Source organism: Diceros bicornis, chromosome X, assembly GCF_020826845.1.
Source record: "Diceros bicornis minor isolate mBicDic1 chromosome X, mDicBic1.mat.cur, whole genome shotgun sequence".
NCBI lineage: Eukaryota > Metazoa > Chordata > Mammalia > Perissodactyla > Rhinocerotidae > Diceros > Diceros bicornis.
This window is the reverse complement of record NC_080781.1, coordinates 45,760,764-45,776,514: the sequence shown is the minus strand read 5'-3', so window position 1 is coordinate 45,776,514 and position 15,751 is coordinate 45,760,764. Positions and strand designations below refer to the sequence as shown.

General features: G+C 39.3%; 1 protein-coding gene across 6 annotated transcripts in view; it reads right to left on the bottom strand.

Annotated features, from left to right (window-relative positions):
• Window positions 1-15,751, bottom strand: part of WNK3 (WNK lysine deficient protein kinase 3) — a 159,265-nt gene that overhangs the window by 74,562 nt on the left and 68,952 nt on the right. For all 6 annotated transcript variants that reach the window (XM_058535911.1, XM_058535910.1, XM_058535915.1 and 3 more), the window contains 3 exons: window positions 11,154-11,448; window positions 9,930-10,123; window positions 9,683-9,832 (listed from right to left, as the gene is read on the bottom strand). In XM_058535911.1, coding sequence (XP_058391894.1) covers window positions 9,683-9,832; window positions 9,930-10,123; window positions 11,154-11,448 — 639 coding nt within the window. The remainder of the gene's footprint in view (window positions 1-9,682; window positions 9,833-9,929; window positions 10,124-11,153; window positions 11,449-15,751) is intronic.

Genomic DNA, 15,751 nt, shown 5'->3' with positions numbered 1-15,751 from the left:
GGGGGAGGTGGGGGTCGATAACGAAGAATGACTGCTAAAAGATATGGAGTTTCTTTTTAGGGTGATAAAAATGTTCTGGAGTTAGTGGTGATGGTTGCACAATCTCATGAATATACTAAAAACCACTGAATTGTACACTTTAAAAGGGTGAATTTTATGGTGTATAAATTATATCTGAATAAAAAAAATGTGCCTATATAAATAAATTTGGATAGAAATTGTTAGAACATAGAAAGAGTATATAGCTAAAAAGACAACAGAAAAATTGAAATTGGATTCTAAAAACAAGATTTTTACCCAAAAGAGGCTTGTCAGGAGGAATAAAAAACAGAGGGAAAAGAGAAAAAATAGTAAAATGGTTTATGTAAATCTTGCCATATTAGTCGTGGTCATATCACCATTTCAACAGATGCAGAAAAAGCACTTGACAAAATTCAATGTCCACTCAAGATAAAATATTTTTAGTGAATTAGGAATAAAGGGAAATTCCTCATCTGATAAAGGACATCTAGAAAATCTTACAGCTAACAGCATACTTCATGATAAAATATCGAGCATTTTCTCCCTAATGTCAGGAACAAGGCAAAACGTCCAGTATCTTCTTTACTATTTAACATTGTACTAGAGGTCCTGGCCAGTGAAATAAGCCAAAAATAGAAAGTAAAAACATAAAGATTGGAATGGAAGAAGTAAAACTGTCTCTATTTGCAGATTATATGATTACTTACATTGAAATCCCAAGGAATCAACAAAATAATTAGAACTAATAAATTGAACTTAGTACAGGCACAGAGTAGAAGGACAATACACACAAAAATTTTTTATTTTATACACAAACAGCAAACAATAGGAAAATGTAATTTAAAAAGCAAGGGTGGTGTGGGGGAGGGTGAAGGGGCACATGTGTATGCTGATGGATGGTAACCACACTTTTGGTGGTGAACATGATGCAGTCTACACAGAAGTTGAAATATAATGACGTACACCTGAAATTTATATAATGTTATAAACCAGTTACCTCAATAAAAACTAAATTAAAAAAAGAAAAGATATTGCGCCTCTAAAAATAAATAAACAAATAAATAAAAAGCAATTCCATTTATAGTATTGTCAAAACATAAAATATTCAGGAATAAGTTTACTGAAAGATGGGACCCCCTCCACACACACGCATATAAAAATATGCTAAAATCTCCGTGCTACAAAACATCGCTGAGAAATTAAAGAAGACGTAAATAAATAGAGAGATACGCCACGTTCCTGGGTTGGAAGATTCAATATTGTTATGATGTCACTTCTCCCCAAATTGATCTACAGATTTGACACAATCCCTACTTAAATTCCACCAGACATTTTTTGTACAAATTGTCCATCTGATTCTAAGATTTACATGGAAATGCAAAGGACTTAGAATACCCAAAGGAATCTTGAAAAAGCAAAGCAAAGTAGAAAGACTTGTACTATCCAACCTCAAGTCATACTATAAAGCTATGGTAATCAAGACAGTGTTGTACTGGCTTATGGATGGACAAATAGATCAATGCAACAGGATACACAGCCCTGAAACAGATTCACATTTATATGGTTATCTTACTTTTGGCAAAGGTGCCAAAACAATCCGATGGGCAAAGGAAATCTTTTCAACAAATGGAACTCAAACAATGGGGTAGTCATATGGGGAAAAAAATAACTTTGATCCTCTACTTCACACCATTCATAAAAATTAATTCAAGATGAACCATAAACCTGAATGTAAAACCTAAAACCATAAAACAGGAGAGTATCTTTGTAACTTGGGTTTAGGCAAAGGTTTCTGAGGGCAAAGAAATCAATAACCATAACAGAAAATTTTGATGAATTAGACTTCATCAAGATTAAATACTTTGTCTCATCAAATGAAACTATTACAAAAACAAATGAGCGGGGGTAGCGGGGTGCACAGGCCTGGTGGCGTAGCGGTTAAGTTCGCACGCTCCACTTAGGTGGCCTGGGGTTCCCGGGTTCGGATCCCGGGTGCAGACCTACACACCACTTACCAAGCCATGCTGTGGCAGCGTCCCATATAAAGTAGAGGAAGATGGGCATGGATGTTAGCTCAGGGCCAATCTTCTTCAGCAAAAAGAGGAGGATTGGCACTGGATGTTAGCTCAGGGCTAATCTTCCTCACAAAAACAAAAACAAAAAATGAATGGGCAATCCACAGATTGGAGAATATATTTGTAAAATATGTATTTGACAAAGGACTAGTATTATTCAGAATATATAAGAACTCCTGCGAGTCAATAATAACAACGCAAACAACGAGCAAAATAAAATAGGCAACTGCCTTGAACAGACACTTCACAAAGAAAGATATACAAAGGCCAATAAATACACAAAAAAGTGCTCAACATCACAGTCCTCAGGGAAATGCAAACAAAAACCATAATAAGATATCACTACACACTCGCCAGAATAGCTAAAATCAATGCTGGAGAGGGTATGGAACTCTCATATATTGCTAGTGTCAGTGTAAAATGGTGCAGCCAATTTGGAAAACTGGCAATTTCTTAAAAAGTTAAACAGCTATCCTACAACCCAGCAATTTTATTCCTAGGTATTATCCAGCAGAAATGAAAACATATGTTAACAAAAAGACTTATACAAGAATGTTCATAGCAGCTTTATTCATAATAGTCCAAAACTAGAAATTACTCAGGTATTCGTGAATAGTAGAATGGATAAACAAATTTGGTATATTCAAACAATGGAATATTAATCTGCAGTAGAAAATAAATAAATAAAAACTGATACACACAACATGGATCAATCTCAGAAACACATTGAGTGAGAGAAGCCTTACACAAGAGTACATATTTTATGATTCCATTTATATGAAGTCTAGAACAGGCTAAACTATGGTGAAAAAAATTAACAGTGGTTGATTCTGGTGGGATGTGGGGAGGAGACTGACTGGGGAGGGGCATGAGGGAACTTTCTGCAGTAATGGCAGTATTCTATATTGGGTAGGCAAGCTACAGCCTGCAGGCCAAATCTGGCACACCACCTGTTTTTGTGAATAAAGTTGTACTGGAACACAGCCACGCCCATTCTTTTACATATTGTCTAAGGCAGTTTTCATGCATGCAATAGTTGCATGCATGAGTTGAGTAGTTGCAACAGAGACTATATAGCCCACAAAGCCTAAAACAGTTACTATCTAGACCTTCACAGAAAAAGTTTACCCATACGTGTTCAATATTTTGATAATGGTTTGGGTTATACAGGTGTAAGCATTTGTCAAAACTCACTGAATTATGATCTGTGCATTTTACTGCACACAAATTTAAACTAAAGAAATATAAATAAATACTTGAGTTCTAGTCAATGATATGCATGCTGAAGTATTTATGAAGTATACTGATGTCAGCAACTTTAATTTTGAAATGTACCAGAAAAATAAGATGGATTGATAAATGGATAAACGGATGGACAGATATGTGATAGAGCAAATACAGCACAAGTTAACTGCAGAAACTAGTTGGTTAGTATATGGGTGTTCACGCTACAATTTTTTCAACTTTTCTGTATCTTTGAAATTTTTCTTAATAAAATGTTGGGGAAAATTTTTTAATTAGGTAAGGAAATATACAACACATGCCTACAGAAATGAACATTCCAATCTGAAATACTTTGTGAAGAACTTTATTCTAAAGAAATAAATCCCAGAATAGCATGCTTTGTCTGAAGAAACTTCAGCTGCAAAAATCTTTATTAATCTTTGATCATTCCTGTTAGGAGTCAGCATGCACACATTGGAATTCATTATAATTTATGCCCTTGATGAAGAGGGAATTTTATAAAATACACAATACTGAGATAACAGCTGTTTGGAATAGTAATATATCACTAGAAAACTCTTACTGTACAGCACACCTTTTATCTAAGGACCTCAAAGCATTTTATTAGCCAAACTCAATAAATTCAGAGTTCTTTACAGATATCTAAAGCAGGACAGAAGTGCAAAAAAAGAATAAACTAGATTCTCAATTCTTTCCTTTAATTAATTCAATCAATCCCCTGAGTTAACTAAATCTCACTGAAGTCATCATGCCCTTTTTCTCTAATTCTGTCAGGGAGGATAGCTATCTTACAAAGACACTAGATGGTGTAATGATTAAGGGCATAGCCTCTGCAGCCAGGTAGTCTGGGTTCAAATCCTGGCCCTCCTGTATGACACTAGCAAAGTTACTTAACCTCTCTGAACCTCAGTTTCCTCACCTGTAAAACTGGGGTATGACAGCTACTATTCATAGGGTTGTTGTGAGGATAGTACATGGAAAAACATTAGAACAGTACTTGGCACTGAGGAATCACTCAATAGAGCTTATTATTATCATCCCATAAAGGCAAATGCTTTATTTATAAATGTAGAACAATAAGACAACCATAGGCTCCTTATATTTTAGAACTAACAGCTACAGTGGCCTCCTTGCTATTCTCCAAACAAGCGAGACATACTCCTTCCTCAAGGCCTTTGCACTGGTTATTCCTTTTGCCTGGAATGTACACGGCAGACTCACCCTCACCTCCTTCAAGTGTTTGCTCAAATGCCACCTTCTCAACAAGGCCGACCCTGATCACCACCTTATTTAAAATTGCAACCCACTTTCCTCCATACCCTGCTCCACATTGCCCCCAATCTGCTTGCACCGTATCATATAGTTTACTTTTTATTATGGTTAGACAGACTCCCCCCATTATGCAACAAAAATCAATGATAGAAGGGATTTTTGTTTATTCACTAATATATCCCAAGTAAGTGCTCAAGTATTTTTTTAGTATCATCATCTGGTCTAACTCCTTCACTTTACAGATGAGGAAGCTCCAAAGAGACTTAAATCAAGGCCTCCCAGTGGGTAAGGAAAAGAGCCAGGAACAGGGACAGTGACTCCCAGTCCAGTGCCATTTCTACAATAGCTCACTATCTCCATGACCCTTGAACATTACAGAAAAATTACAATCATCCACATTCTTCCCCCAGGAGGCTTTACCTTTAGAATTTCTTGGCTCTGCAAATGCTGCTGTGTCTGTAACACAGACATGCTCTGAAAGGCAGTGGAAGTCTGTACTGGAATACTAAGTGTCAACAGAGGAACAGAAGAAGATGGTGGATTGGAAGGGCTAGCCCAGAGCTTTGATAGAGGGTCTGCTGTTGTAATTGTGTTTTTGATGACCCAGAAACAAGTGCTAAGCTAGAAGATGGCTGCCACTGTGGCTGGACAGCAGACTGCTGCTGAATGCACGGCTCGCTGGTGCTGTGCTAGGTTTATGTGCAGGGGACAAGTCTGACTGCTGTCTAATGCCTGAAGCACTGGAGGCTGTTCTAAAGGCTGTATTACATATTGTTATTCCACTGCCGCTGGTTGCAACTGTTCTTGCAAAGAAGGTGTAATCTGGACCATGTTTGTAATGGCCTTTAGAACACCTGGTAACGGCAGGACTTGCTTAGGTGCCTGTGAATGAGGTACCTGCTGCTGGAAAGCAGCATGTTGGCTTTACAAAGACTGCTGCTGATTTATGGGACATTCTTGAGTAGATAACTGAGGGCTTTTCTGTGCTTCTCTATGAGATGAATGAGTCATCTGGTGATGCTGAATGAAAGCAGAGTGAGAAACCTGGCTTGGTGTTAGATGTGATTGGGAAAGCTGTGCTGAGAAGTGTGGGGGATGGATCTGGGCCTGTGAGGAGACCTGCTGAATGAAGGACATCTGCGCAGGGTGTTGAAGCTGTCCTTCCACGGCCCGCTGAGATGTAATGCTAGTTGACTGGGCTTTGAGCTGCTCGTGTCCCAAATTGACATCAGCTTGGGATGGAGTGGCTGAGTGCTGGACGTTAAATAAAGGCTCAGTAGAATGTGTCTGTGTATCTAAGGTTGATGTTAAATATGTCTTTTGTTCCAACGCTGAAGAATTACTACCTTGGGGTTGTGTTAAATAGGCCTGTCACTCAGAAGTCTGTGCTACGTAAGGTGGTACTGAGTATAACTTCTGATCTGCAGAGTTTGTAATATGTACTTGCTTGCTATCAGGAGGGTTTACTGTGTATACTTGCTGGGTTATGAAGGTTGCCTGTTCAGTTGTCTGGATGGTGTAAGCAGTTTGTCCTGAATAAGAGGCATATTCAAGAGGCAGTGCCTGGTAAACAGGCTGTTCCACAGGTTGCACAGGGTAAGCTGCTTGGATCATATATGCTGGCTATCTGGAAAAGGTGACCGAACCAGAGGTTGTACTGGATAAGCAGGCTGTCCTTGGGTCAGGGGCAAATGAGAGGGCTGTACTACAGGTGGGACCAAATAAGAAGTCTGCATAGAATAGGTTGCCTGTCATCCCAGTGGTTGTACAGTGTAAAGAGGATGTTCCGGGGTTGGCAGTGAATAAACAGGCTGTGCTGGAGCATGGATTGGGTAAGTTGGCTGTGATGGGTAAGAAGCTTGTTCCTAGGGATGTATCACAAAGTGCAGCTGCTTAGGAACCTTCAATAGGAAGGATGGCAGTTCTGCAGGTGGTCCTGGATAAGTGTATTGAACAGAATAAGATGGCTGTTCCAGGGGCTGAATCACACTTTCAATACCAGCCTTTAACACTGTCGACTTGCAGGAGCTTCAGACTCTCACAGAATATAATCCTGCTGAACATTTTTCTGTGGTGATGCCATAATCTTAGGTTGTAAAATTAATGGCTACTGTTGAATAGAGGCTTGGAAATAAGGCTTCTTCAAATGTGCTGTCTGGCTTTGTGGCACTGAAGAACCTGGAGTTATAGACTCCTGATGTACCACTCGGTAAGGCTGTGATACTGAATGTATATATATATATTTTGTGTGTGTGTGAGCAAGATCAGCCCTGAGCTAACATCCATGCCAATCCTCCTCTTTTTGCTGAGGAAGACTGGCTCTGAGCTAACATCTATTGCCAATCCTCCTCCTTTTTTTCCCTTTTTCTCCCCAAAGCCCCAGTATATAGTTGTATGCCATAGTTGCACATCCTTCTCCTTGCTGTATGTGGGACACTGTCTCAGCATGGCCAGAGAAGCGGTGTGTCAGTGCACGCCCGGGATCCAAACCCGGGCCACCAGGAGCGGAGCGTGTGCACTTAACCGCTAAGCCACGGGGCCGGCCCTGAATGTATATTTTGTGAAGGCTCATGGGCCCCTGAATGCTTCCCAATGGAATTAAAAGGGAGCTGACCTGTACCAGCAACATTCTGTGCACTGCTCACATATTGGGCAGAAGAATGCTTCGACAAAGCTGGAGGGTGATTAACCAGTAAGAAACTAGAAGTCTGACTGGCACGGAGTGATTTGGTTAATGCCTGATTCCCATTTCTAGGGCCAGGCTCAAGATGAAGACCAACTGTTGGATGCTGGGAAGTCATTTGTGAAGCAGGCAACGTCTGAGAAGAAACTGCAGAAAAGACTGGTTGTGGAACTCCAGTAACTGACAAGTCTAAAGTCATAGGTTGGGCTGAAGTTTGTCCATCTGCTCCAAAGGTCAGCTGCAGTTCCTGGTACTGGTGCAAGGAAAATTCAAATTACAAATACATATACCATGCCTATTTTTATAGGACTGTCCCAGACAGAATGACAGATAAAATAAGGCTTTGTTCTAAAAATTTCAGCAATTTATCAAAAAGTTGCTAGGTATTGGGAGCAGGTCTAGTGGCGGAGCAGTTAAGTACGCACGCTCCACTGCGGTGGCCTGGGGTTTGCAGGTTCGGATCCCGGGCGTGCACCAACACACCGCTTGTCAAGCCATGCTGTGGCGGCGTCCCATGTAAAGTAGAGGAAGATGAGCATGGATGTTAACCCAGGGCCAATCATCCTCAGCAAAAAGAGGAGGATTGGCAACAGATATTAGCTCAGGGCTAATCTTCCTCATACACACACAAAAATGCTATACCCTAATGCTGGGTATAGCATTAGGCCTAAAAAAATCCTAATACCATGAGGAAACGCTAGTTGAATACAGTAAGGGGCTCACACCAGTCCCAACAATATACTGCTCATGGCTTCTCATTTATCGCACTTGCCACGTAACTCGTTCAAACCCCAGCAGATTTAGAGTAACTGAATCAGACACCTTCACACACCAGACAGTGGAAGTCCCAAGAGAAAGCTCAAAAGCATTTCAATATCATAGCTAAAGTGAACGTAGAAGCTCTCTTAAGAGAGGAGAGAGATTACTGAAATAAATACAGGTTAGCTGTAATAATTCCTAGAACTTGAACAACCATGCTCATAAAGAGATCCCAACGGTCAAAGTGCTTGCTTATGTATATTCTACATATTAGATGAAAAAGGCAGGCTACAAAATAGTATACATGTGATATACATATGTATATATAAACAAAATTATATATGTATATTTGGAAAAGAGATAAATGTAGAGGCTCTACTCTCAAATGTAAACAATAAGTTGTTTCTAGCTAGAGAGATAACAGGTGATTTTTCACTATCTTCTTTATAACTTTATGGGCTTTATTTTTAAAATAGTAAATAACACTTTTATAATAATGTTTTAAACTTTTTAAAAATTTTGGAAACACATTTTAAAATACACATACCCATATACTTATGTGGTTGAATCTAAGTTAATTTAAGTGTCCATTCAACACACTTTGCATTATAGTCTTAGAAATACACAAATCAAACCATAACATGAGCTCAATTATGAATATGTACCATAGCACCTATAAACACTAGCCAAATACCAGGCACTGTCAACTGTATCGGATTAAATCTACCCCCAGAAGACTTTAAATGCACCCGGCATTTGTCAAGTACATGTATGCTTTCCCCTACAAGACTGTGAGCTCCTTGAGGGCAAGGACCATATTTTATTTTATTTTATATCCCCAGAGATAGTGGTCATTAAAAGTTTTTCATGAACTGTGACTGACTATATACCAATTTCTTAAAGAAACAGATGCACCAGCTGCTCACTAAATCATATATAGAGAATGCCTAGGAGCTCAGACCATCTCATTCTCAAAGGGAGAAGGCATACACAGAGCATGGTAGGGTTGGGCAAAGAAAACGGGGTGATGGCAAAGAAAAGCCCAATCATGTGTCCAGGGTCCCTACCCTAGGGAACCAGGATATAGTCTTGATATATGAACTCTCAAAAAGACTGTTTACTCATTGTCAGAAATGAGTAATGCTGACTTTGAGAGTCTAAAAGACAAAACACTTATTTCTTCCACAGGCATAAACATAAATCAAAAAAGTCAAGAATTTAGATGAAAGTGCTAAACATTATAAGAGTCTATGAAATACTATTTCTAATTAACTGCAAAAGACATCCCTCTACATTCAAACCAGGCTGGAGAAGTTCAATACAAAGAACAAACCATCATTACCAAGAGAAAGAGATCCAAGTCCTAAATAAATTTTTTTATCCATTTGCTGAGTTCTCAGTTTCTTTTCCAATTATACAAGCAGTGTCTCAAGATTCTAGTTATACAATGTTAGGCACACCCTCAAGAAGAATGTCTTAGCTGAAGGAAAGCATAAACAACTTTTAGGGTTCAGTGACTTTTATATAAACTATGATGAACTTATAAAAGAGAGCCTTAGCCTGTCAGAAAGTCTACGCAGTGTTAAATATGTTTAACTGAATATAGAGCCTCTAAAATGTATCTTACCTTTATCTGTGAGACCTTCTGGACAGTTAATGGGGAAACCTGGGATTGAGAGATAATTGGAGGTCCAAGGACATGTACAGGCAAAACAGTGGACTGACCTTGAACCAAAGGCAAAATTTGGGGCTGAGGCAGCTTTGGCTGCTTCTGCAACTGTTAAATAAGAAAAAAAAAAAAGATTAAAGATAAACTCTCCCATTTACAGTAAAGATACTGATTATATATTTAAAAATATAACAGTTCACCTCACCCCTGAAATCTGCTGGTAATGTCCTACTAGCTGCTGGGATGGATAAATTTTCCCTGGAACATTTATTTCGGCCTGTGGAATGTTAGAAACCATTTGAGAGCCCATCGTCTGGTCTGAGGAACAGGCTATACTGGGCTGACTCGAAGTATCTGAGTGTTTAACTGATCCAGCTCCTGCCTCGGACAAACTGTCACCTATGACAAAGAAAATAAGCAACAGGTAGAAGGGAAACTCGAAGCACAAGGTCCAAATGGCACAGGAATTCGTAAGTGTTTCTTTAATTTTTTTTACTCTGACAACCTGAGAGAGCTTCAAATAAAATATGTACACTGCAGAATTAATCAAAAACCATAATGTAAACTCTCCTTGCTGACGGTGTAGTGTAACTAAAATTTTCTTAGTAAAACAAACCTAAAAACAAAGAATTACATAAAAATCAACTCCATTTGCTGGCCATTTCATGTATATCCCTAACTAATCTATACTAGCCATTAGGATTTCAGTAAAATCTAAGTGTCATAGTCTCATTCTCCTAGAACCTGGCTAGAAAATAATACTGTCTTTAAAGAACCATTGGTTATTACTATGAAAATACTGTGTCCTTCCAGAGAAGAGAATGTATTACAGCAGAAAAATTAGATTAACTGTTAATTTTATACTTGAGTCTAAAATAAAAGGGTCTTAAAGTCTAGAAAATTCCTTCTTGAAGAAATTGTATCTTTAGTCCGAAATTTTCTCTATTAAAGGATTTATGTTAGACCTTTAAAAATGGTAAAAAGATTATAATCCTTATTCAACTAGTATCTTGGACAAGTCACTTAGAACAGTTTCTTAATTTTTTTTTTATAATTTTATTTATTTATTTATTTATTTTTCCCCCAAAGCCCCAGTAGATAGTTGTATGTCATAGTTGCACATCCTTCTATTTGCTGTATGTGGGACACGGCCTCAGCATGGCCGGAGAAGCGGTACGCTGGTGCGCGCCCAGGATCCGAACCTGGGCCGCCAGCAGCGGAGTGTGCGCACTTAACCGCTAAGCCACGGGGCCGGCCCCTCCTAATTTTAAAATAAGAAAACTAGCTGGGTTTTCTATTTCAGGGATTTTGTAAAAAGACTGATGAAATGATAGATAACAGAATGCTTTGAAAAATACAAAAGTACTATTTAAAGATAAGGGAATACAATTACACATTTGTTTGCTTTTATAAATTGTAACTGTGTTACCTATAACAGAGGAGCAGTGCTGCCGTGATTTTCTTTGTAGAAGCTGTTGTCGAACATGTTGATCAACTTCAGTTTCTTCACATTCAGCTCCAGTGTGCTGAGCAGGAGCAGGGGGCAAAGTTGCATTCTGGTGCTGAGGGAGCACATTCCCTACAGACCTGCACTGGGAATCCCTGCGTTCTTCTAAACAGCCAGCTGGCTTCTTCTCCCTCGTCTTCTTTATCAGGGTCACCCTATCTCTAATGGACTTAGCAACAGCTTTGGAATCACTTTCATGGAAGAATCCTGACTTGACCTACAAAAAAAACCATAATAACCAAACTACATCTTTAACAGTTAAGATTTTAACTTTTTTTTACTCCCAGAGTTATTTTGTGCCCCAAAACTCCAGACAGAAATAAGTCAGACAGAGAAAGACAAATACCATATTGACTTCACTCATACGTGGAAGATAAACGAAAAAAACAAACACATAGATAAGGAGAACAGATTGGTGGTCACCAGAGGGGAAGGTGGGGGAGGGCAAAAGGGGTAAGGGGGCACATGGAAACTACGACTGGATGGAAACTAGACTTTTGGTGGTGAACACGATGCAGTCTACACAGAAGCTGAAATATAATAATGTACACCTGAAATTTACACAATCTTATAAATCAATGAGACCTAAATAAAACAATTAAAAAATAAATTCCAAATGTTATGAAATAACAGTTCATTTGTTTCTATATTCTTTCTTAATCAGACATACATAAATGCCAGAGCCTTTAATCAGCATAAGAAAAATAATACTATTACTAAGCATTGTTGAAATAATTCTGGCTTTAAACAAAAACAAATAACGATGTTTCAGTACATAGAGTCTTATTTACAGGTAATTTATGACTACCATTAAGTTTTGTGAAAGATTAAAAAGGTTTCTTTATTCAGAAACATTAAATGCCTACAGTGTGCCCAGTACTGGGCTCCAGAGACATATAAGTGACCGAACTGGTCCTTTGTCTTGTAAGAGCACACAATCTGGTAGTGAGCGATGGATACAAACTTAACTTAAAATGAAATAAGAGGTAGAAATGAGCTGCTGCAAAAGCCCTAAAGGAGCACACACTCTCTGAAAGAAAGTAGAGAAAGTGTCACAGAGGAAGGTAAACTCTGACTTGGATTAAAGCAAAAAAAGGAACTTGCAGCCTACTGAGGAAAGTGTAGATGAAGTTGAGAGATCAACACTCCAGGCAGAAGGAAGGAGGCTCACAGCAAAGTACTACACCTTACTAGGTATTAGAAGAGTGATAGAAAAGAAGTTAAGGACTGGTTGTCTGAGAAGAACAGGGCTGAGTAGCAGAGAAAATGAGGAGATGCCAGGCCATATCACTCTCAGTCCTACAATCTGCTTCTTAAAGCATGTCTTGAGGGTCTGCAGACTCGGGGAAATTTCATGGTAGTTGAAAGATGATTAAAATGTTAGATGGAGTCCATATATTCAATTTCACTCCCTCCCAAAGCTCCAAAAAAAAACTCATAGCAAATGGATTTTTAAGTTATAAACCCATAAGGACAGGAAGAATAAGAGACTGACAACAGCAACAACATTTTGGACACTTTGGAATATGGAAAACAAATAGGTAAGTAATAACTGATCTAGCAGACCCGAAAAAGGTGAACCAGGGAAAGCTGGGAATCATTCCCATTTATACTGAAGAATACCCATAAGGCACAGGAACTGGCAGTATCAGGTATTTCCAGAGCTGGGTAAAGTCAAAAGAGATGACTAACATAAGGAAGACTAAGTGAAAGGGTTTTGAGAAGCAATTAGATATTTAAGTCCCTGTGCCCCACCCTGCATTCCACCCCTTTGGGAAATTGCCTCTCCCCTAACCGAGAAGTCTGGAGTTCTGTTCTCTAGAGAGGGTGAAAGAGAGGATCTCTGAACTATGGAACACTAGGCATAGTTGAGGGTATGGCTACCATGCAGAAAACAAGAAGATTAAATGACCATATGCATGCTGAATGCCATATGCAGAAACATCCAGCCCTCTTCTTCACTTGGCTACCAAAAAAATATCAGTAACCAGAACCTTACCCTCAAGGAAGGACATTGAAAGATGCTTCTCTGGGGAATCTGGCCAATCCAAAAAGAAAGACCTAAGAATATTGATGTTAGAGATTCTCCAATTAATGGCCCACCCAGGGACCCCACAGTAGAGGTCAAAGTTAACAAGTCCAACACAAGCAAGCATACCATCCAATCAGCTTGTTAGTCCCCATGGTAGGCAAAATTATGGCCCCTCAAAGATGTCCTATCCTAATCCTCAAACCTGTAAATATGATGAAATATCACTCCCATTATTGTGCTATGCACAGTCGACCTTAAGATAGGGAAATTATCTGGGTGAGCCTTTTACCAGCTGTTGACACTAGAAAGATTCAACATGCCATTGCTGACTTTGAAGATGGAGTAGGGGCATGTGAAAGAACTGAAAAGCAGCCTCTAGGAGCTGAAAGTGACCCCTGGCTAACAGCCAGCAGGGAAACGGGGACCTTAGTCTTACAACTGCATGGAATTGAATTCCATGCCAACAACCTAGATGAGCCTGAAAGCAGATTCTCCCCCAGAGCGTCCAGATAAGAGCCCAGGCTGCCAACACCTTGATTTCAGCCTGTGAGACTCTAAACAGAGAATCCAGCAAAGCTCACCAGGACTTCCGCCCTACAGAATGGAGATAATAAATGAGTGCTATTTAAAGCCACTAAATTTGTGTTAATTTGTTACAGAGCAATAGAAAACTAATACAATCTCCCACTATTAATCATGAGCAGCCAGCCAAGAATTACCAGAAATATGAGAAAAGGCTCTAACAAGAAGATGGAGGGGGCCGGCCCAGTGGCGTAGCAGTTAAGTTCATGCGTTCTGCTTAGGCGGCCTGGGGTTCACCGGTTCGCATCCTAGGCGTGGACCTACTCACCACTAATCAAGCCACGCTGAGGTGGCGTCTCACATAGAAGAGCTACAACTCTACAACTATGATACACAACTATGTACAAGGGCTTTGGGGAGAAAAAAAAAGAGGAAGATTGGAAACAAGATGTTAGCACAGGGTCAATCTTCCTCAAAAAAAAGTTATAATAAAAAAAAAAGATGGAGCACAAAAACAACAAAGGAAAAATAGAAAAGAGACTACGCAGGAAGAACAAAAATGTCAAAAACACTCTCTTTAGTAATGTTACAGAGAGGTGTGATAATATTGCATCCACAAAACAAAGAAGATGTTTAAAAAAGGAACATATCAAAAAAAGAAGAGGAACTCTTGAAATTAAAAACATGATAGCAGACATAAAAATCTCAATGGAAGTGTTAGAAGATAAAATTGATAGTATCTGCCAGAAAGGAGAATAAAAAGACACAAAGATGGAAAATAGATAAGAACGTTGAAGAAATAGTCCAAGAAGTCCAACATTCAAATAATAGCAGTTCCAGAAAGAGAAAACAAAGAGGAAGAAATCATCAATAAACTACTTCAAGAAATTTCCCAGAAACCAAAAGACACAAGTTGACAGATTGGAAGGGTCCACTGAGTATCCAACACAGTGAATGAAAATAGACCCAAATCAAGACGCATCACTGTAAAATTTTAAAATACTGAGAAGAAAGAGAAGATATTATATGCTTCCAGAGAGGAAAAAATGGATCACATGCAAAAGATCCAGAAAACAGAAGAACTCTGCACTTTTCAATATCAATACTGAAAGCTAGAAAAGCATGGAGCATGACTCTAAATTAAAAAAAAAAAGCCAACCTAAAATGACTTAGCCAGCCAAATAATCAATTAAATATGAAGACAGAATAAAAATACTTTCATACATGCAAGTCTCAAAGAATTTACCTCCCATGTACCCTTTCTTAAGAAGCTAGCAGAGGAAATGTGCCACTAAAACAAAAGGGTAAGCCAAGAAAGAGAAAGACATGGGATTTAGGAAACATGAAACCCAATACAGGAGAGAGGCAGAGAAGTCTAGGAAGATAGTAAAGGGAAATACCAGGATGAGAGTTGTGCACTAAATGCCCAAGGCAATCATTTCAGATCAGAACAATGTGACTGGAAAGACAGACATGTTAAAAGCTATCAACTCCCAGATCCCCACTGTCATTGTCTCATCTTTCTTTTTAACCTAAGGACAGAACGCCCAGGTGAGCCTGGCTCAGAGTATCTGTACTTGGCTAATCTTGACCACGTGCTGCTGAAGTTCCTGCACAACCTCTCTTCAAGCACTGCAGCAGCCTGGACCAGGTGTGGACATGTATTCCACCCCACAGAAGTTATCTGCTCTCATTTACTCTTGGGAGCCGTGGTCATGGCGGGAAGTAGCGAAGTCAGAGGGATCCACTCCCCATCAAACCATATTGTTACCAGACAACTCATTTCTGGTCCACACAACAGCCCTGGTGCCCTAACTATGGTGAGCCATGTGTGTATTTCCCTGGATTCACGCATGACCTCACCCACTGACCTCCCCAGAAGTGGTTCTATTAAACTCTTAGGGAAGCTGAAGCCAGACTGAGACTGAGAGACTCTGCTCAGCTTATCTTCTCCTGGGCATCTTCA